Source organism: Zeus faber (genome assembly GCF_960531495.2).
Source record: "Zeus faber genome assembly, chromosome: 11".
Taxonomy (NCBI): domain Eukaryota; kingdom Metazoa; phylum Chordata; class Actinopteri; order Zeiformes; family Zeidae; genus Zeus; species Zeus faber.
In genome coordinates this window covers 19432313-19454248 of record NC_137205.1, presented here as the reverse complement: position 1 = coordinate 19454248, position 21936 = coordinate 19432313, and the positions used below count along the sequence as shown (strand labels likewise).

General features: G+C 42.1%; 1 protein-coding gene across 1 annotated transcript; it reads right to left on the bottom strand.

Annotated features, from left to right (window-relative positions):
- Positions 1–58: 58 nt before the first annotated feature.
- Positions 59–21377, bottom strand: LOC307236433 (GDP-L-fucose synthase-like; the record flags this gene model as incomplete). Its single annotated transcript, XM_080008854.1, has 10 exons — positions 59–223; positions 1955–2054; positions 2318–2397; positions 3266–3332; positions 4881–4945; positions 5051–5184; positions 5579–5652; positions 7635–7763; positions 9894–10008; positions 21223–21377. 10 exons carry the CDS (start codon positions 21375–21377, stop codon positions 168–170), a joined length of 975 nt encoding a protein of 324 aa, XP_079864980.1. The 3' UTR covers positions 59–167.
- Positions 21378–21936: the final 559 nt, after the last annotated feature.

Here is a 21936-nt window from a genome sequence, read left to right as displayed (position 1 = left end):
TTTATTGCAGTAATGAATTTGGAACAGAATTGAACAGTCACATTTCAAATACCGTCAGAACAGTTGTCATTAGAACCAGTGGAACCGAGAACAATCATTTTGTTAAAATTTGTTTTAACTCGAAAGGTGCAACAGGCGATAGCGGTCTTTCAGTGACGGCGGCATCTCTATGTGCGAGCGGTGTCGTAGTTCTCCACGAACCAGTCGCAGGTCCTTTGGATGGCTGCAAGGAGGAAATAGCATAAAGCAATGCAAACATAATGCAAAGGGGCAGGCAAAGTTTCAGTCAAATCTGCCATTTCATTTGCATGCTCAGAAAAGGGTTGAGAGACTTGAACAGAAGAGTATTACACAGGAAAAAGCTGAGAGGTCTTTACCGGGTGGGGAGTTTGCTAAAATATAAATAAAATATGAATGCTTGTTCAACATTATGACCTCACATTTTGGTGTGATGGTGATGATGCATTATATCCCTAATGCGTTAAAGTTTAATCTGTTTGCTCAGATTAAATATTTGATGGTTGAGCTTTGGTTGGCCTCATGTTTGCGTTGACGTTTTTTATTAACTGATTGTAATGTTTGCATGAAAACTCTATAAAAAGTGCTTGCAAGTGCTAGATAAACATTTAGTGGCGTGAAAAGTAATATATTGGTAATATATAGTTATTCAGTTACATAATAACTTTTAAAAGCAAGTTAAAAACCTTGCTGTTTGCTACAGTCTATGACAGTCTATGACTGACTGACTGTGTTGTCAATGTTGTCGTTGCTGCTGCTAACCTTATACCTAAACTTGACTCTCGCTTGCCTTATACCTCAACTTAACGTAACCTTATACCTCGACTTAACCATCTCTGACCTGAGTGACCTTTCCAGTTCCGGTGAGAGCTACCACTTCCGCTTCCGGTGACATCTTTGCGTGTACGTTGCTGCTGCTGTTGTTGCTCCTGCTTTGGTTTCGCTGTTGTTGCTGCTGCTGTTGATGTTGCTGCTATTTCTGCTGCTGTGGTCGTTTCCGTTGCGATATTACACCTCGAGGATCATTAGGAGGGTGTGTTTTCGAAGAGAAAGACTCAAAAGGATCTCCCTCCCGAGGACTGATTGAAAACTTGACCCGTAACTTAGGGTCGCTAATTAAAGGACCGTGACTGGATTAAGATGAGACGGCGCACACAGTTGAAATTCCCGTTTCCGGTGAGAGCTACCACTTCCGGTCCCGGTGACGTCTTCTCTTGTGCGCTATTGCTGTTTCTGTTTTTTATTGCTGCTGTTGACTGCTGCTGGTATTGTCACTGCTGGCGTTGTCGTTGCTGCTGCTGCTGGTGTTGTCGTTGCTGCTGCTAACCTTGTACCCAAACTTGACATCTCGCTTGCCTTATACCTCAACTTAACAGAGCCTTATACCTCGACTTAACCATCTCTGACCTGAGTGACCTTTCCAGTTCCGGTGAGAGCTACCACTTCCGGTTCAGGTGACGCCTTTGGGTGTACGTTGCTGCTGCTGTCGTTGCTGCTGGTGTCTTCCGTTGTTGTTGTTTCTGTGGCTGTTGTTGCTGCCACTGTGGTCGGAGTCGCTTTTATTGTTGTTTTTGTTGTCTTTGTTGTTGCTTTTGTTGTTGCTGTTGTTTCAGGGGCATTCTTTTGTAATGACCGGCTGACAACTATGTTCTCTCTTTCTTTTTTGTATTTCTTTGTAAAGCACATTGTGTTGCCCTGGTATGAAATGCGCTCTATAAATAAAGTGTGACTTGACTTGACTTGACATGTATTCAGTTACTGTCACATCACCAGCGTTCCACTCCCATTTTAATGCTTTTTTATACTCCTGATAATAGTCTTTCAGTATTTATTATTTCCGTCGTCCCCGTCACCACATGGGAACTGCATCACGCATCTTTGCAGCTCTAATTCAGACCGCGTTTCTAAAATGAACCAGTGTCCTCTGATCTCTGACCTTCTTTAAGAGGCGTGAAGGCGAAGTCGGGGACGTAGCGCCGCAGCTTGGCGTTGCTTGCTGTCTTCTTCAGCTGGCCGTCCGACCTGCTGGTGTCAAACTGGTGCCAGGGGGTCAAGGGTCACCGGCTCAGAGGGGTCGGCTGCAAGCCAACCTTAAAGGCCTTTCTCTGTTTGTCTATGGCACCCGCCTCATAACAGCAGAGTGTTTCCACAACATTTTTTTTGACAAGCCGATCGAAAGTTTTCTTTTCCGAAGCAAAATTAAATTCATGGTCGAAATTTGACACAAAAATAACGGCGGGGACCAATCTGGCAACTGTTTTGATACTAAGAGAGCCTTGAGGAGAGCTGGAAAGGATACGACAATTTTGCCTTTAAAGTCGAGCGACTCCACAATCATCTCAACAGCCTCCTTGATCATGACTTCCTCCTGTTCTCCCACTGTGGGATCAGATCGAGAGGAGGGTATCAGTGATTTTTAACAGGTCTATAAATACCAAATGAATACGTTAAAGCATATAATATGTAGAAGGCGTGCGCTATAACTGACACGGTGAGAGACACACACACACACACACACACACACACACACACACACACACACACACATTGAAACACACTCCGTGCTTGGCTGGTGACATATTTGCGATAGAGCCATTTTATCTGAAGTACTGGTTTATCAATGTGGGGTCCGGGAACCCCCCAGCTGTCCTCCAGGACGTTACAGGGGGTTCCCCAGCAAAATGATTAAAAGTTAAACCGTTGTTTCATTTACAAGCATCATTAAAGAATGTTCTTAAAGTATTGAAAGTAAAAATACTTGTCATATCCAGTGTGCTGGTATAACAGAGCCGATGATATTTGCCTTGGAAAAGTCTTGCTTCCGTCTTGAAACACAACCTCCTAACATGGTACAGAGAATATAATAATAATAATAATAATAATAATAATAATAATACCATTTTTTTTTATTGTTATTGTTATTATTATTACTATTACTATTATTATTATTAATTATTATTATTGTTATTATTATTATTATTATTATTATTATTATTATTATTATTATTATTATTATTATTAATAATAATAATAATAATAATAATACATGTGTTATTAATAATGATGATGATGATGATGATGATGATGATGATGATGATGATGATAATAATAATGATCTACAAACATGAACCCAGACAGGCCGAAGCATATCATCACTCCCTCCACTTAAAAGCTCTTTATGGAAAAGTTTACCACAAATATGCCTTATTTCTGAATGAAATTGGATTGTGAACGCCGCTGTTCTCACCAGAGAGGATGATAGGGTCGATCTCGTTATATTCCCTCAGCACCCAGAGGATGAGGCGGCCGATGTCCTGAGAATAGAATATACACAATGAAATGAGTATCAAAATAACGCAATATATATCCGAAAAAAGAAAAAACCTATACGCACCATAAAATAAGTCACGCGCAATAAAATAAGTCACGCGCAATAAAATAAATGATGCCGAAGGGATCCCTTCAGTATGTATATCCCATTGTTTTGGTCTGTGTTTGCCAGTCTATAAAACCTGGTGTCGCTCGCTATCATCTGCCGTTGCCGATGAGGGTAACTTGGGGATTAGAGGTTTGGTCTCAGCAGGTTATGGTGCAAATCATGCACACACACAAACAGGTTTGGACACAACAGAATCACCAAAAAAAAAAAAAAGTTTCATCAGAGAGAAAGAGAGAGAGCGAGAGAGGGAGAGAGAGAGCTGATGGGGGCTCGTTTTCTTCCCTGTGCAGTGCAGTACAGATTGAAGTGGTGATATCCGTCCAATACAGTATGTTTCTGAAATATGGCAAAATCCTACACAGCTTGTCTTAAATATATACACATACAGTATATATGAAATATATATACTGTACATATGAGCCCTAGGTTGCGGAGCTCATTCTGTCAGACAACTCGACGGCACCACGCACTTCCACGCCCTTATGGGCTGGCGTATTCAAGCAGCCAATCCTTTCTGCCCGGCCTGCTTTTCTGCCTGCTTGCTGCCTGCTTGCTGCCCTCCCTCCAACTCCCCCCTGCATCACCTGTCGGGCTCAACTCTTCCATCCAATGGGGGGATTCGAGGTCGTCACTCCAATATTTCTAGCTCACTAAGGGCTGGTTCGCATGAAGCGTCTTTGGAGCGTGCAAATCTGCGAGTGCACGCATTCTGGCGCATTCAGGCTGTCCGGCCTCCGTCACGACAGCCTGTCCGCGCAGCAGCCCCCTTTTTGTCAATATGGAGGAGAGGCTTGGATACCAGAGCTGTACGACCTGTCCGGCGAATATTATTTAGATTCCATTTATTTTTTAGATTTTACGGTACAGTGCCTGGAGGAATACAAGCTGTGAACTGGGATGTCTATATAATGGTGATGTAATAAAGTTAGCTCTAGGCTGAATGTCCCAGTACAGCGTTTTAAGCAATGTAGTGGTCATTTTTACTCACATGCAGACGCAAGGCGGATCATTTCTGTATCAATAAAGATATATTGTTTTGTCCTGTTTCTGTGTGTGTGTGTGTGTGTGTGTGTGTGTGTGTGTGTGTGCGTGTGCGCGCGTGCGTGCGTGCGTGCGTGTGTGTGCTCACACACGTTGTGGTAGTCACAATAGGGCTAGAGCAGGTTGCTAATGGTCCAGATAGACAATCAACTATGACCTCTTTGAGTTATTTGGACAGGTGACTGCTTGGTTATACAGTTTACAGTGTATACAATATGCCTTTATTGTTGTACGTGTGTTGTACTGGCTTGGTTTTTGGTTGTTTGGCAATGGGCCCAGGCGTCAAACCCAAACGCTGCTGAATGAATACAGGACTTCAGAAATGAAATCAAAGAGTTGTCTGTCGGAAATACATTAATTTGTGTAGAGATGTATACTGTACCAGGGAATAGGTGAACTGCCTTTGAGGATTCCCAGAGCCCCACACGTTCAGAGCCGTGCCTTCCTCTGAAGGTCAGATAAGAAGAAAAGTTACATTTTCTAGCGTGTTTATGTAACTTGTGCAGTGTGTGTGTGTGTGTGTGTGTCTGTGTGTGCATATGATTTCCTTACTTTTGGCTTTGTACGTCTTGTTTATAAGCGCCGACAGCACGTGACCGTTCTCTATGTTGAAGTTGTCGTGCGGTCCGAACACGTTGGTGGGGATGATGGCGGTGTAGCGGCGGCCGTACTGCTGGAAGTACGCCCTATGGGTTCCGGTCAAACAATGAGAATTCTTCTGAATGGTGGACACCCAACACCCGCGGCTCGTAAATCTACCAGACACCAGGCTAGACACAGGACTAGAGGTCTTCACAAAAATTTCGACCCGGATCCGAGATCTGATTAGAGCCAGCCGTTAAAGGCCAGGCGATAACAAAATGTGGGGTCCCGGTCGGGCCTCGGGTGGTCGTGTTCTGGACTCTTCTCGTGGTGAGGTTTGCACGGTGGTGTTTTTTTATTGGCGCTGACGGAAGCATTTTGACTTCGAACTGGGGATGAAGTTTACATATTGACCTGTGTTGTTTGCTGCTGCATCTATAACCGTACGGATGGTGGGCGGTCGGGGAAATGACGCCGCATGATGAACACGATGCTCACCTGTTCTGAACATCGATCATCCTCTTGGCGTGCGAGTAGCAGAAGTTGGAGTCGTGCGGGGGGCCGTTGTGGATCTATGGAAAGTCGATGATTTAAGATTAGATAAGATAACTAGATATGATAAGAGATTCAAGAGGTTTATTTGTCACATACATGTACATGTACGTTCATACATTTATGCAGTGAAATTACTTTGTAAGATAAAGTACGAAAAAGTTAATCAAATAATAAAAATTATAAGTAATAATAAGTTATAATGATAAGTTGCTCAAGAACGTACATAGTATAGTTAGATTCAGTGTAATGCAAATGGATTGGTTCCAAAAATTGGGGTGCAAAGTGATGATTCAAGATTCAAGATTCAAGAGGTTTAGCCGTCACATACATATATACTTCATTTAGGAGGATTTAAATGTATATTTAATACAACACAGACAATTCATTCTATTATATAATTATAGAACCTGGAATCGCGATTGTGGCGCCGCCCCTTGCGGCAGCCTCTGCGTGCACTTTGTGTCGACTACGCACGTTTTAGTATTTTTAGTATTTTTAGAGCTTATAGAGCTTATTGTGCGTAATCACCGGGTGTCATGACATTTCACTGCATATGTATGACCGTATGTATATGTATGTGACAAGTAACCTCTTGAACTTGAACTTGAACTTGAATTTGAACTGGAACCTTCATACATACATGCGGTGAAACGCCTTTACAACGCACCCGGAGATTATGGACATAAGTTACTAAACCGAACATAATAGCTAACCTAATTCCTACAAACCTAATGTGCAAAGCAACAACATAATAAAGTGACAGCACTATACAGTTTTTGCCATTCATAAATGTTACAATTGTTCATAAGGTCACCGTGCCGGGGAGTGGGTGGCAAAGAACTGAGAAAGATGATCTGTGAAAGAAAGACTCTGTCTACACACACCTGGGGAAAGCTACTAAGTGTAAATTATACTATGTAAAATGTGCTATACAAATCCAGACCCTGCGGTTAAGGTGCCTTTACAGTCAGTAGAATGGTGATGCTATTGTTCAATCTAGCTCAAAATACAGCCGTTTGTTTCTATTAGAAACCCAAATACACATTTCACAAATGTGTAACGTTAATAATAATTAGCTATCTATATCATGAATTATTCTCAATTTCTAATTTCAGGAATTTCATCTACGTTTTCCTGAATTTCTAAAAATTTCAATTTCATTTGGATTCATTCATTTCATTTACTTATCCTATCTTATCTCATCCTATCCTATGTTAAAAGTTTTGCATCATAAGGAATTCCAATCAATCAGGGTGTTGTTTTGTTGGGTATGCATGCATGTGTGAGAGAAAAATGCACATGATCAATCTTGTGACTGATGTTTTACATGTTTTATATAGGACAATAGTCTTTTGTAGGTCACGTAAATTTTAAACCAGATTGCCTGGGGTTTTTCACTGAGCCTCTCAAGAGTTTATATGAAGAGATTTTAGTAGGGGTGGGCTGGTCTGAACAAGCTTTGCTTTCAGCTCTGAATCTTTCTTTTTATTCTTCAGAATAAATATCTTTTTTTTTTTTTTTTTTTTTTTAAAGAATAAATATCTTTAATACTCTCAGTTTTATTTTCCTGTAGCAGGTAGATCAACCTCACCGGCCACACAGGAGAATTTCTCCAACACATGGTACTGGTTGGGGCATCAAAATTATGTACATACCGAGCATCTACTCTGGTCCTAGGAGAGCCAGGCAGAGAGAAAAGCACTAATTGAGGAGCAATAAGGATTAAAAATAGTTTGCTGAGGAATGATCGTGATCCTTCTAATTTGATGCCCTAAATCTGAACGATTTAAATATATTTGACCAATTTTCATTAAATGCATTTTGCTTTTTTCCTTTGATTTTATTCTTACAATTTGATGGCTTTCTATTAATGTAAATCACTTGGAGTTGCATGTTGTGTATGAAAGGCCCTAACAATACAAATAAATGTTGTTATTAGTATATTATTATGTATTGCCAAACTGGTCGAGACTCATTCCAATGAATAAGCAGGACGCACCATGGTCTCGTCGATGGGGTAGGAGGTCTTGTCTGGGAAGATGCAGCTGGACATGCAGGACACCACCTTGGTGACACCCAGCTCATGGGCCGTCTGCAGCACGTTGTCGTTGATCCTCAGGTTGTCCCTCTGGAGGCGTGGGGTGAATAAGGTGGAATTACATGGACGCCATACTATATTTGGATAGGTCAAGCAATATGCATTGTCCTGGGAGTCTTCAGGCATCTGGATCTTACTCGTTCTGATCCTGTCTACCCCATGAAGATGTTTTTCCCCTTTACTGTCTCACTTACTTTCCAATGATTAAAAAAAAATTTATATATATATATACTGTATATAGTTTGTGTGTCGTTGATGTTTTTTCCACATTCATTGACAAAAACTGCATATCTATATACAGTATAAATATATATATATATATATATATATATATATATACACACACACACACACACACACACACACACACACACACACCGCGTTCCAAATTATTTTGCAAATTGGATTTAAGTGTCCTAAACATTACATTTTTTGTTTTTTGATTAAACTCATGGATGGTATTGTGTCTCAGGGCTCTTTGGATCACTGAAATCAATCTCAGACACCTGTGATAATTAGTTTGTGAGGTGAGCCCAATTCAAGGAAAACTACTTAAGAAGGACGTTCCACATTATTAAGCAGGCCACAGGTTTCAAGCAATATTGGAAAGAAAAAGGATCTAAAAAAAAAGCGTCAAATAGTGCAATGCCTTGGAAAAGGTATGAAAACATTAGATATTTCATGAAAACTTAAGCGTGATCATCGTACTGTGAAGAGATTTGGGGCTGATTCAGATCACAGACGGGTTTGTGCAGATAAAGGCATAATGGGGAGGGTTTCTGCCAGACAAATTCATGGTATTAAGAGAGCAGCTGCTAAAATGGCGTTACAAAGCAGCAAACAGGTATTTGAAGCTGCTGGTGCCTCTGGAGTCCTGTGAACCTCGAGGTGTAGGATCCTCCAGAGGCTTGCAGTTGTGCATAAACCTACTATTGGGCCCCCCCGAACCAATGCTCACAAGCCGAAACGGTTGCAGTGGGCCCAGAAAAACATGAAGATTCATTTTCAAACAGTCTTGTTTACTGATGAGTGCCGTGCAACCCTGGAAGGTGCAGATAGATGGAGTAGTGGATGGTTGGTGGATGGCCACCATGTCCCAACAAGGCTGCCACGTCAGCAAGGAGGTGGCGGAGTCATGTTTTGGGCCGGAATCTTGGGGAGAGAGCTCGTAGGCCCCTTAGGGCCCCTGAAGGTGTGAAAATGACCTCGGCAAAGTATATAGAGTTTCTGACTGACCACTTTCTTCCATGGTACAAAAAGAAGAACCATGCCTTCCGTAGCAAAATCATCTTCATGCCTGACAATGCACCATCTCATGCTGCAAACAATACCTCTGTGTCATTGGCTGCTATGGCCATAAAAGGAGAGAAACTCATGGTGTGGCCCCCATCCCCCCCTGACCTCAACCCTATTGAGAACCTTTGGAGCATCCTCAAGCAAAAGATCGATGAGGGTGGGAGGCAGTTTGCATCAAAACAGCAGCTCTGGGAGGCTATTCTGACATCCTGCAAGGAAATCCAAGCAGAAACTCTCCAAAAACTCACAAGTTCAATGGATGCAAAAACTGTGAAGGTGATATGAAAGAAGGGTCCTATGTTAACATGTAACTTGGCCTGTGAAGATGTTTTTGATGGAAATAGCTTTTAATTTCAGTAAATATGACCTCCTAATGCTGCAAATTCAACAAATGACCATTTTCAGTTCTTTGCAACCTATAAAATGTTTTAAAACACCTTTGTGCATAATAATTTGGAACAGTGCATTTTGAGTTTTTTATTTAAAAAAAATACTGTTACCATTGGGAGGTTTGTTCAATAACATTCAAATTATACCCTAACGGTTGATGACTTGAAAATTATACTGACTTAATTTGCATCGACTATTTAGGAAAATCTGAGAAAAATATCATTTGCATAATAATTTGGAACGCGGTGTATATACTATATATATATATATATATATATATATATATATATATATAAATTATTCATATATGCATGTATTAATTCTATATAATAATAGATTTTTATTATTTACATATATTATACATATTATTTATATTGTTATATATTATTTATATTTATGTAATATATATACATATATAGTCAATCTAAATTAATTCTTATGGATGCTAATTCATTTGTTATTTTGTGCATTTACCAGGAAATGCAGGTTCTCCCGCATGTGCAGGTACAGTCCCCCTACTTTGGCAGCGAGGTGGATGACATGGGTGGGACGATACTTCTCAAACACAGCCCTTGTCTGCACTAGATCTCTGCGGAAAAAGACAAACAAACAAATAATGGCCATGGTTACACTCGTCATATCAATTAGACCACGATAGACAAGTGGGCCAACTTGCACAGTGATGTGCACAGTGAAATCTGACTCCTCTCAATGGAAATTAGCCAAAGACAGATAAGTGTGTGAAACTGTGAAAACAGTTCTCAAGCTTATCTTACTAGTTATGAAATAATTTCCAACAACATAAGCTATATCACTGTGGTAGCGGGGAGTCTTTGCATTTTTACGTTGGGCACCAAAGTCTCTTGTCCGTTGCGGGGCAGAGATAGACCAGGACACAGGTATAACAAAACCAGCCTTTACAGGCGGGCATTTATTGAACCAAAAAGTCAAGATGTTTGTCTTTTCAGACAAATGTATATAATGGCAAATAATGACTATATAACGCATAATAATGAATATGTATACATATAAATAAGTAATATATTAATATATTCATGTATTAATTCTATAAAATAATTGTGTTTAATTACTTACATCAGGGGTGTCAACTGCGGCCCATGGTCCATTTTTAATTGGCCCGCAGCAAATTCAAAAAATATAATGGAATATGGCCCACACAAGAAACTTGCCCTTGACTCTATTAAACTTCTTAGTTTTGACAGTAGGTTGAGCTACTGTCTTGAACAAGGCGGCTTCTCCACAAAACAAGAGAAATCAAAGAACGAGAATTCAACAACTTTAGCATGTCCAGAAATACAGTTGTGCGGCGAATCTAAGACTTGTCAGCTAACTCAAAACATCAAGTGTCAGATAAAGCTTGTGCGTTTGATTTTTACTCGATTGCATGTGATGAGCGCCCAGATGCCACAGACACCGCACAGCTGTTATTTTCTTTGCGGGGAGTTGGCGATGACTTTTGCATTACGGAAAAGCTGCTTGATCTTCGGAGTATAAAGGGCACAACAACGGGTAAGGACAATTTTGAAGCTGCTTCTCTCTCTACCCGACTTCTACCGGAGCTTGGAAAAGTCCAAGTTTCCTCTGATGAGACGCCACACAAAAAGAATGATGAGTCTGTTCGGCTCAACATACATACTATGTGAGCAAACATTTTCTCTGTTAACTCTGAACGAAAACAGATTGAGAACCAAAATGACCGACAGCCATCTTTGTGATGTCCTTCGCATCTCAACCACCAAACTTAGTCCTGACCTGCCAGCCATCCTTCAGTCCAAAGCGCAGAATCACTGCTCCCACTGAGTGCAATGCTGTTCCCATTATAGGTGAGTTAAAAATATATTACACAGTATTTATGTGTTAACAAGCCCAATAACTTATTTACATAAAAAGCTTGAAATATACCTATCCCCCTTTCCCCTTATTGTCCCCCTTTATACAGGGCTGCGAAGGGGGATCACCAACCTCACCAAGAAGCAATCTGAGGCTGCTGTTTTGAGAATGTGCTGCCAACCATTTTTGTAACAAAATAAATGAAAACTCATTAATGGGAGGCTGTGATGTAGACTGTTTTTTTGCTTTAAGCATATTCAATTATCAAGCATAATTTACCTACATTTGATTGATTTTGCTAACTTGAATACACTAGAGTTGAGGCGATATACCTCAACTCTATTGAGTGGCCCAGCCCTTTGCATATTTTTCTGTATTTGGCCCTCAATGAAAAATGTTTGGACACCCCCGCCTTACATATATTATACATATTATTTATATTATATATGTATAATTTATATTATTGATATTTATATCATAGATACAGTGTATACAGTATACATATATAGCAAATATAAATAAATTCTTATAGATACTAATTAATTTGTTAGTTTCTGCATTTTACCAGCAAATGCAGGTTCTGATTCCTATTTATGCTGTTTCTTCTTAGTTTCTACAATATTTAATATTGCATATAGTGCTTACCTTGATTCTAACTTTTTAGTGACTACAACTCTTTATTGATGCTCTCTTTTTTTCTGCTGTCACTTTTTGCTGCTGTAACTGTGGAAAATTTCCCTGTGTGGGACTAATAAAGGTTTATCTTATCTTATCTTATCTTATCTTATCTTATCTTATCTTCTTCCGAATGTGCAGCTACAGACCTCCTACTTTGGCTGCAAGGTGGATGACATGGGTGGGGCGATGCTTCTCAGGCACAGCCAGCCTCAAACACGGCAGAGTATTTTTTTAAGGGGAAGAAAAAAGAAAGCTTTTTAAACCCCCCCCAAAAAAGGACGGACAAGGCCCAAAAGGCTCTGAAGGGTAGAGAGATCTTTGTGCCATCAGGTGGATCTCCCTGAACATTCTGCCTGCCAAAAACCTTACCCACTGCTACCAGTAATCCCATGCTTGTGTGTTTAAATAGTCAGTGTGGCCCATTCACAAAACAATCCTCTCTTCTCTTCTTTTCTTTTCTTCTCTTCTTTTTCTTCTTGTGTCTTCGAGGGGATGAATGGACTTGATGTGCACGCCTGTTCATGTCGCCTTGTACGGGCAGACGTCCTGTCAGCGCCGTGAAAGACATTTCAGACAGGAAGAGAGGAGAATATGCAAACCTATCTGCGCGGTCACAGCAGATGTGTTCGATCCCCAGGCCGGGCTGAGGCGGTCCAACCGGACCCCAGAAGTACGGTTCCTCCTGTGGAGAGATTGAGGTGGAACTATTGTGCAGCCAATGGGGAACACACTGGTGACGGACCATTCATGCAATGTGCCAGAGTATAACCTGACCTCGTGGGGTTGAGTTGTTGGGGAATAAAGCTACTAAAAGGATACACGCCGTCTCGTCAGTATTAGATAAGCTACAGTATCGACAGAACCTGTGAAGCTTATTACATGGTGTCAGAGTGCTCAGTCCCGTCTCCAGTGAGTGTCGGTTGCGACGTTTGGTGAGAGTAAACACGGACGTTTGCATAATAAGTCCCGGTCGGAAAAGGCTAAGCTAAAGGAGCTAAACTAGCTGTTAGAAACAGTAGTAGCAGAACTAAAAGCTGATAGCTACCCGAGTTGGGGAAACAGTTTGAGACTCAGTGCTGGTGTAGAGAGCAAAGCATCGCGTGTGATCCTGCTTTGAAGATTTTTGATTTTACTTTTTTGGAAAAAAAAAAAAAAAAAAAAAGAAGATGATGGATTCCCTGCTCTCCATAAGCCCACCAGAGAATTTTGACTTCTCAGACTTTCCCAGCTGGGCCAACTGGATCCGCAGGTTTGAAAGATTCAGAATTGCTGCAGGATTGGACAAAAAGGATGAAGACTATCAAGTAAATTCCTTAGTCTACACCATGGGTGATAAAGCGGATGACATTCTGGGCACATTGGGCTTAAGTGATGCAGACCAAAAGAAATACGGCAGTGTAAAAGAAGCCTTTGATAAATACTTTGTTTGCAAACATAATGTGATTTATGAACGATGCAGATTTAACAAAAGAAGCCAAGAGCCAGGTGAATCGGCTGAATCGTTCATTTCTGCAGTTTACAAACTAGCAGAACACTGCCAATATGGTGCACTGCAGGAAGAACTGATTAGAGACAGGTTGGTGGCAGGCATAAGACACCAGGGCCTGTCAGAGAGTCTGCAGATGGACAGTGAGTTAACACTGGCAAAAGCTGTACTGAAAATAAGACAGCATGAAGAGGTTAAGAAACAGCAGCCCATTGTGCGTGACACAAACAGCCCAGACCAAAGAGAAGCTAATGTGGACATGATGAAATTTAAGAAAAAGTTTCAGAGACACATACAGACAGAGCAAGGGTCAGGGTCAAAAGGACAATGAAAAAGGGCAAAAGAGTTGTGGACGGTGTGGCAAAGCACCACCACATTCCCTAAACAACTGTGCTGCAAGGGATGCAGAGTGCCGGAAATGCCACAAGAAAGGCCACTATGCAGCCCTCTGTAAAACAAAGCTAAGCAGTGTGGATGAAATCCAGGAAGAGGATGATGTAGACACTGTTTTCATAGGCAGGGTGTCAGCTGGTGGTCAGTCAAAAAACATGGCAGAAGACACTGAGGCTAAATGGTCAACAAACCACATTTAAGCTGGACACAGGAGCGGACGTGACAGCCACCCCAGCTAAAGTCTACTCAAAGAAGCAGCATGGCCCGCTCACCGCTGCAACAAAGAGACTGCTAGGACCAGGCAACAGCGCTCTACAAGTGGGTGGTCAGTTCAAGGGAACCTTAAAATACAAAAACAAGACAAGTGAACAGCCAGCGTTTGTAATAGAAAGATTAGCTACCCCACTACTTGGTCTGCCAGCAATTGAAGCACTGCAGTTAGCCTACACAGTTGACACTATTCAGACAGCTGACATCAAAAAGCTGTATCCCAAAGTGTTCACAGGCCTAGGATGCCTGAAAGGCATGTACAAAATTAAACTGAAGGAGGATGCCAAGCCCTATGCATTGTCACTGCCCCGTCGTGTGCCTATACCTTTAATAGACTAAGTCAAAGTGGAGCTCCAGAGAATGGAGACTCTGGGAGTGATTGCGCCCATCGATGAGCCGACAGAGTGGTGCGCAGGGATTGTTGTGGTACCAAAGCCCAATGGAAATATAAGAATCTGCGTGGACCTGACCCACCTGAATGAATATGTCTGCCGTGAAAGGCTCATTCTGCCGGCAGTGGACGAAACCCTCGCCAAGCTGTCAGATACGAAAGTGTTTACAAAGCTCGACGCCACAGCTGGCTTCTGGCAGGTGCCCCTGCACCCAGAATCAGTCCCCCTGACGACGTTCATCACACCGTTCGGGAGGTACTGTTTTCACAGATTGCCATTTGGAATTTCGTCAGCGCCCGAGCACTTTCAGAAGAGGCTGACACAGATGCTGGCAGGACTGGAAGGAACAGTGTGTCATGCAGATGACATTCTTGTCTTTGGATCATCGCATGAACAGCATGACCACAGACTGAGCAGAGTGTTGGAGAGACTACAGAAGGAAGGGCTGACACTCAATAATGAAAAATGCCAGTTTGCTGTGGACCGTGTCAAGTTCCTAGGTCACATTGTCGGTGCCCAGGGCCTAGAACCAGACCCTAACAAAATTACAGCAATCACGCAGATGCCCGCACCCACAGACGTTGCAGGTGTGAGAAGATATTTGGGCATGGTGAATTATGTTGGGAAATTCTCGCCACACATTGCTGAGCTCTCACAGCCCATAAGAGAGTTGCTCAAATCTGACAGTGATTGGGCGTGGGGGAGAATGCAGCAGCGGGCATTCGAGGAGCTCCGTCGGGAGCTGAGCTCAGCCACAGTGCTGGCACAATACTGCCCGAACAGACCGACAAAAGTTGCGGCGGACGCTTCCTCATTTAGACTCGGAGGGGTTCTGTCTCAGAAGCAACCGTCAGGCGAATGGCATCCGGTGGCCTTCTGCTCACGCAGCATGATGGAGTCGGAGCGTAGATACGCACAAATTGAAAAAGAGGCACTGGCGCTGAGCTGGGCGTGTGAGCGCTTTCGGTCTTATCTAATAGGGATGGACTTCCTTATTCAAACAGACCACAAGCCCCTCATTTCCCTGCTGGGCAGCAGAGCGCTTGATGACTTGCCCCCTAGAATCCTGAGATTCAGACTGCGACTGCTTCGCTTTACATACAAGATTGAACATGTACCAGGGAAGAACCTGATCACAGCAGACGCACTGTCCAGGGCTCCGATCCAAGCGTCGCTAACGGTGGAAGATACACAGCTGGAGAAGGATGTTGGTGCTTATGTCAACCAAGTGCAAAATTCATGAAGGTCACCAGGGCATCACAAAGTGTATCGCCAGAGCACAGCAATCCATATGGTGGCCAGGTCTGTCAAAGCAAATTAAGCTGAAAGTGGAACACTGTGCGATATGTGCCAAGGGGGCTCATAACCTTCAAGAACCACTGCTGATGACACCGTTGCCAGACAGGCCGTGGAAGCGTGTTGGAGCAGATCTGTTCCAGTGGAATTCAGCTATGTACCTGGTGGTGGTCGACTATTTATCTCGCTACATAGAAGTAGCTAACCTCACTTCCACTACTACAGCCCATGTAACGGAGAAGTTGAAGTCTATCTGGGCACGTCACGGGGTCCCTGAGGTTCTGGTCACGGACAATGGTCCGCAGCTAGCTGCAGCGGAGTTCGCGGACTTTGCCAGAGAGTACGACTTCAAACATGTGCCCAGCAGCCCCCGTTATCCTCAAGGTAATTCGGAGGCTGAAAGGGCTGTGCGAACAGTCAAATCTCTCCTGAAGAAGGGAGAGGATCCACACAGAGCCCTCATGGCTTACAGAGCCACACCCCTGGCACAAGGTGCATCTCCTGCACAACTACTGATGGCTTGAAACATCAGGAAGCCCCTGCCCATCAGTCAGGACAAGTTGGAGCCAAGGTGGCCTGACCTACAGGCTTTGAAAGAGAAGGATAAGTACCTGAAGGAGAAACAAGCATCCTGTTTCAATAACAGACACCGTGCACAACAGAAACAAGAGCTCATACCAGGACAAAGAGTCTGGGTGAAGAACACCGAGCAGCCTGGAATCATCACAGGTCCAGCCCAGACGCCAAGATCCTACAACATCAAGCTGCCCTCTGGAAGTCTTCGCAGAAACCGATCCCACATCAGGGTCATTCCAGAGACTCCTACTGTTTCTAGATCAGGGCGCATGATGTGGTCAACAGGGCAGAATAATCCCTGCACAGCTTTGGGGACTCAGGCAGTCTACCCTGAACCCCTAGATAGGAAGTGAATTTGAGTTAAAATACTATTTGATTTTGTTTAAAAGAAATATTCACTTAAAGGGGGAGATGTGGAGAGATTGAGGTGGAACTATTGTGCAGCCAATGGGGAACACAATAGGTGACGGACCATTCATGCAATGTGCCAGAGTATAACCTGACCTCGTGGGGTTGAGTTGTTGGGGAATAAAGCTGCTAAAAGGATACACGCCGTCTCGTCAATATTAGATAAGCTACTGTATTTACAGAACCTGTGAAGTTTATTACACCTCCATTATTAGTCCATCTTTGAATCTTGACTCTTTAACACGCCTTGTTAATACACAACAACTGCTGCAGCTACGAACACAGTTGACGTCTCCGGTTGACGTGTCCGGTTGACGTCTCTCGTTCGAACCGGGACGTCGCGAACATCTGGTGGTTCAAGTTTCTTCCGAACGGATCCACATATGGAGCAGAAATAATTGAAAAACCGACTGAATCTGACCCAAAGTAGCCGGACACGCGTGCGTTCGGATGCGCGGACTCCATCGTTCTGTAGTGGATTGGATGTCACACTGTAACAATTCACCAGGTACAGAGCGTTAATAGGTTGCTCTCACATCTGCCGTGTTTGCCAATGCAGTTCATTTAAATTTGAATTTGATATCAAAAGAGAAAGAGAGAGAGGGACAGAGACAGAAAAAAAAACGTAGAAACAGAGTGAGGTGCAAATATTCTTGGCTCACCACGCCTTATATCTCAGATGCCTCCTCTGTTACTGCATTGATATCAATTGCACAGCAAGGCTGTGCAAACATCAAGTCTTGTGACCTTGAGTTGGGGCTTCATGTGGTCAACAACACGTCTCCACATAGGACCTGACTTGTCAGGTCCCGTCATTCTAAGGCAACAAGTACCAGCATTATGTTCTGTTCGGTTCAGTATAGTTCGGCGCAGATGCCTCAGTTGTGCAGTTCCGGCTTTGTCCTTTCACTTGCTCGCCATCTTTCACAATCTCGAACGAACAAAAAACTGATGCTAAAGGTGCGGCAGTTGTATACAGATTGCTGGGCGCCTGTTTGAAAAGATTAATAATTCTCTTGGATTTTATATGATAAGAATTTTATGACTTTCAATGTGTAAACCACTGAATGTGCTTGATGCATGTTATGTGGTAACGTTATACGGCCGTCTCTTATCATAGTTCAAACAATAAAGAAACTGACTTCAGGGTACATGGACGAGGACCTGCAGATTGGGAACTTGTTCAGCACGAGGAATAGTGTTTTTATAGATTATGCATTTTACAAAAATGTAATCCCTTCAAATTTGTCAGTCACTGAATGTGTTGATAAAATTTCCAGGGGATTTAATTTTGAAGAGTAACATTTGCAAATCATTTTCTTTTGGCAGTGTTGTACTGTAAAGATCAGATTCTACAGTACTTAAATAGAGTTTATGGAGATTACAGTAGGAACACTAAAATAATAGTTTAATGGCAACCATGCAGCTGACAGTGTTATACCGTAAAGCTTATATTCTATACAGCACAGTACTGTAATATTTTCTACAGTAATAAACTGCTGTTGTAGATTACAGTCGGTACCCTGTAGAATAACAGTTTCGTGCTGGTAACTGTTGCTGCCAGTAGTTGAGTGTAATTTAACAGGGAAATTTGTGACAGTGTTAAAACTAGGTGTGTGTGTGTGTGTGTGTGTGTGTGTGTGTGTGTGTGTGTGTGTGTGTATGTGTGTGTGTGTGTGTGTGTGTGTGTGTGAGTGTGTGTGTTTATGTACCATCTTACCTCGTTGATGTCTGTGGGGATGTTTGATTAATATTTCATCCCTTTGGTCTTTTTGTAAATTAAGAACTTGTATTCCGATATAACCCCGTGTTCGATTCGGCGTTGTGATCCTCCTTACTTTGCCGGGTTTGCGAAAAAACACAAAAGAACATAAATCCACAGAAACTCGTCAAACTTGTCGAGTCCACCCGACTGTGGGAATGAGTGATGCGTTCATGTTCTAGGAAGGCGTCGTAAATTTGCAATTGGTCACGGAAAGACGTCCAACGTTTTTCGGATTTCATGGAGCCGTAACCCATCGGAAATGTAATCCACAGAAAGGCGTTACCGCTAGAGTTACGTAACTTCGCTACCTTTCGTAAACCTCCGTAAATACGTACGTCTTTGGTCTTCTCCTGCTTCTCCACTGACCCGTCAGCTGTCCCTTTGTGCCCACCTGTCTTTGTTCAGTATAAACCAAGATCAATATCCTTCTTATCAGGGGTCATTATTCACCTGTGGCTATATGTTGTCCCCGAGATAGCATTCCCTCTCACCTTCTAAAATATATTTTTTATACTGTAGGTTCAAGTACTCTTGTTTTAATAAATACCTCTCTTACTTCACAAGTGAAACCACAACCAGCATGAACGTAAAAAAACGGTATTGGCTTCCCTCCACTGGCTTCCTGTCTGCTTTAGGATTGATTTTAAGATCTTATTACTCGTTTTTAAGGTTGTCAGTGGGCTAGAACCACCATATCCGGCTGAACTCGTCCACCATTATACTGACGACCGCTCCTGGAGACCGCACCTTAGCAGTGGTGGCCTGTACAGATAAGATCTGCCCATAGCGATTAAAGTCTCTTTAAGTCTGTTAAAAACACACATTAACTCACGGGATTCCCCTCGAGTAACCGGTCAACATTCTTTTATTTTATTTCATATTTTTTGTATTGCTCTTACTTTTTTGATAATTTGTTTATATACATTTTTACGTGTATTGTTTTATTGTCTTTTCTTTTTTCTATTTGCTATTTAATTTTTTAATTTAAGCTATTCTATATTTAAGATTTTTTTGGGAGTATCTGTACTTTAGTTATTACTACTACTTTATTCATATAATGTTAATTATTTTTATTTTTATAAAGTTATTTCTACTTTTTACTTGATACATTTCCCCGGAATACCTTCGTTACTCAATAAATTTGGAGGAAAACTTGGAGTCAAAGATGTTAGTGAAGCCAGTTACCACTGGGTTCCTGTTCCAATCAAGGGTCATATCCGGCATTGAGCTGAGTGTGAGCTCAGTTTAATTTATACAGAACTACTACTGAGACACAGATGTGTCATGCGCCATGTGCCATGCCATCGTTCCGATGGCCCATTATATGCAAAAATGGTCCCATTGGACATGGACGGCACCCTAATCCTAACCCTAATCCTTACCCAAACCAAACCCTAACCCTAAACATCTCTAACCTTAATCCTGAACATAACCATTGAGTTGTCTGGAATGTTTGGGATGAAGAAGGGCCCTTGGGTCCCAAGAGAGAGAGCCCATTGCCAGGGGCCCCGGTGATAAGGGACGTGGAATGTGCTTAGATGTGTCAGTCAGGCGCTGAACTGGCTACATGACGGGCTACGTTATCTCTGTAAAAGTACAAAGGACACTCCCTAGTTCCATTCGGGAGAGACTGCATTGGCTCCCTTCTCTCCCAGACATCCATGGCAAGTCTGGTTTGATGCTGTTCTTAGTTGTAATAAACGTAATATTATAATCAAGTCAGTGTCAGCGGAGAGTCCTTCTTCATCAACACATCATCGACAACAAAGAAACTACACCATCTCTAACCCGACAGAAATAATAGAATAATGTGCCGTCCCCCTCAGTAGTCATTTGTAAGCATAGTGCTACCTCATGTTAACTTGTGCAGATAGATGTGTACATACTGTATGTGTTATTTATCATCTAATTTGATCGAGTAAATAAAGGAAGGGTATGTAATCCCTCTCAATTTTGAACCAGTTTGAAACCAGTTCTTACTCAAAAAAAAACAACAATTGAGCAATCAGCAAATCAGTATCAATCAAATGTCCAACTGGACATTCCACTCTACAGTGGACGCTGTCGCCATGTGACCAATGAATCATTCTGAGCAACTCAAGGTACAGTATGTCACAGCTCAAGAAAAAATTGTTAATAAAGAAACTTTTTAACATCTTAAAAACCAAAAGGCACGAATCAGTGCAATCGGGTCTGAGGAGCCCGAGCCAGCATGACCTCAGAAATGTTGACTCTCATGCAGAAGGACCAAATAAATACATGTATTGTAATTATTCTAAATACAATCAGACTAAAATGTTCATGTTGCAATTGAGACCTAATAAATAAATCGGACTTTTTAAAATATGATTGAAGACATTTTCAGATCCTGAAGACACCCTGACTTTTAGGGGTGGGCATTTATTCGGTGTTACTCTTTCTTTTCCCGAGGCGTGGTATTGTGGATACATTTCCAGTCGGGGAACCGACCTACGAGCTGCACCTGTTTTCCAACTGGTTTGATTTGATATTTAAAGGGGATTTTTGTCCCCATTAATTCCTAGACCCCCTCTGTGGGCGTAAAAACAAAATCCATTTGGTTTTGTATACATTTCAATCAATCGATTCCATAAATTCCACCAATGACACAATGAGATTAATTAATGAGAATGATAAACAATGAAGGACGAACCTGAGTGTTACACTCACATTAAATCTGCGTCCTTAGAGGAGAGGAAGATCCACTCCTCTCCATCCATCTTGTCTCCTTCCTTGATCACCACATGCTCGATGGCCTTGCCGATCAGGCCGCTGCCGCCGGTCACCAGGATACGCCTCGGTCCAGGCCCGAGCTGGGAATCCATGTTCTCTAAGATGGCTCTGTGGAGGACACAGATCAGAGTGATAAAAAAAGAAAAAAAGAAAAAGAAAAAAGAAAATAATAATAATAATAATAATAATAATAATAATAATAATAATGATAATAATAATAAAAATAAATAAATAAAATAATAATAATAATAATAATAATAATAATAATAATAACAATAATAATAACGATGTGGTGTGGGAGTGGTTTAAGCAGCCACACCTGTCTTCAGTCTCATTAATTGGGCCCAGGATCAGGGGTGAGTTTCCGCCTGTTGCTAGGCAGAGCGATCAACGAGCCCAGGTTAAATCACCCATCCTCACAAGGGGGGCCCTTGTCGTGAATGTTTCCATCTGCTCTGCAGTTCCACCTAGCCCACTCTCTACAATAAAGTGGTACGTTTCAACATCCTCGCCTATGTCTGTGTGTCGGAGGGCCCCGAAAACGCCACTCGGGTGACCTGTTGCAGGCGGAACTGCCACAAACCACAATAATGTTATGATAATGATAATAAAAGTAACAATGATAACAACAATTAAGATAGTAACACTTGT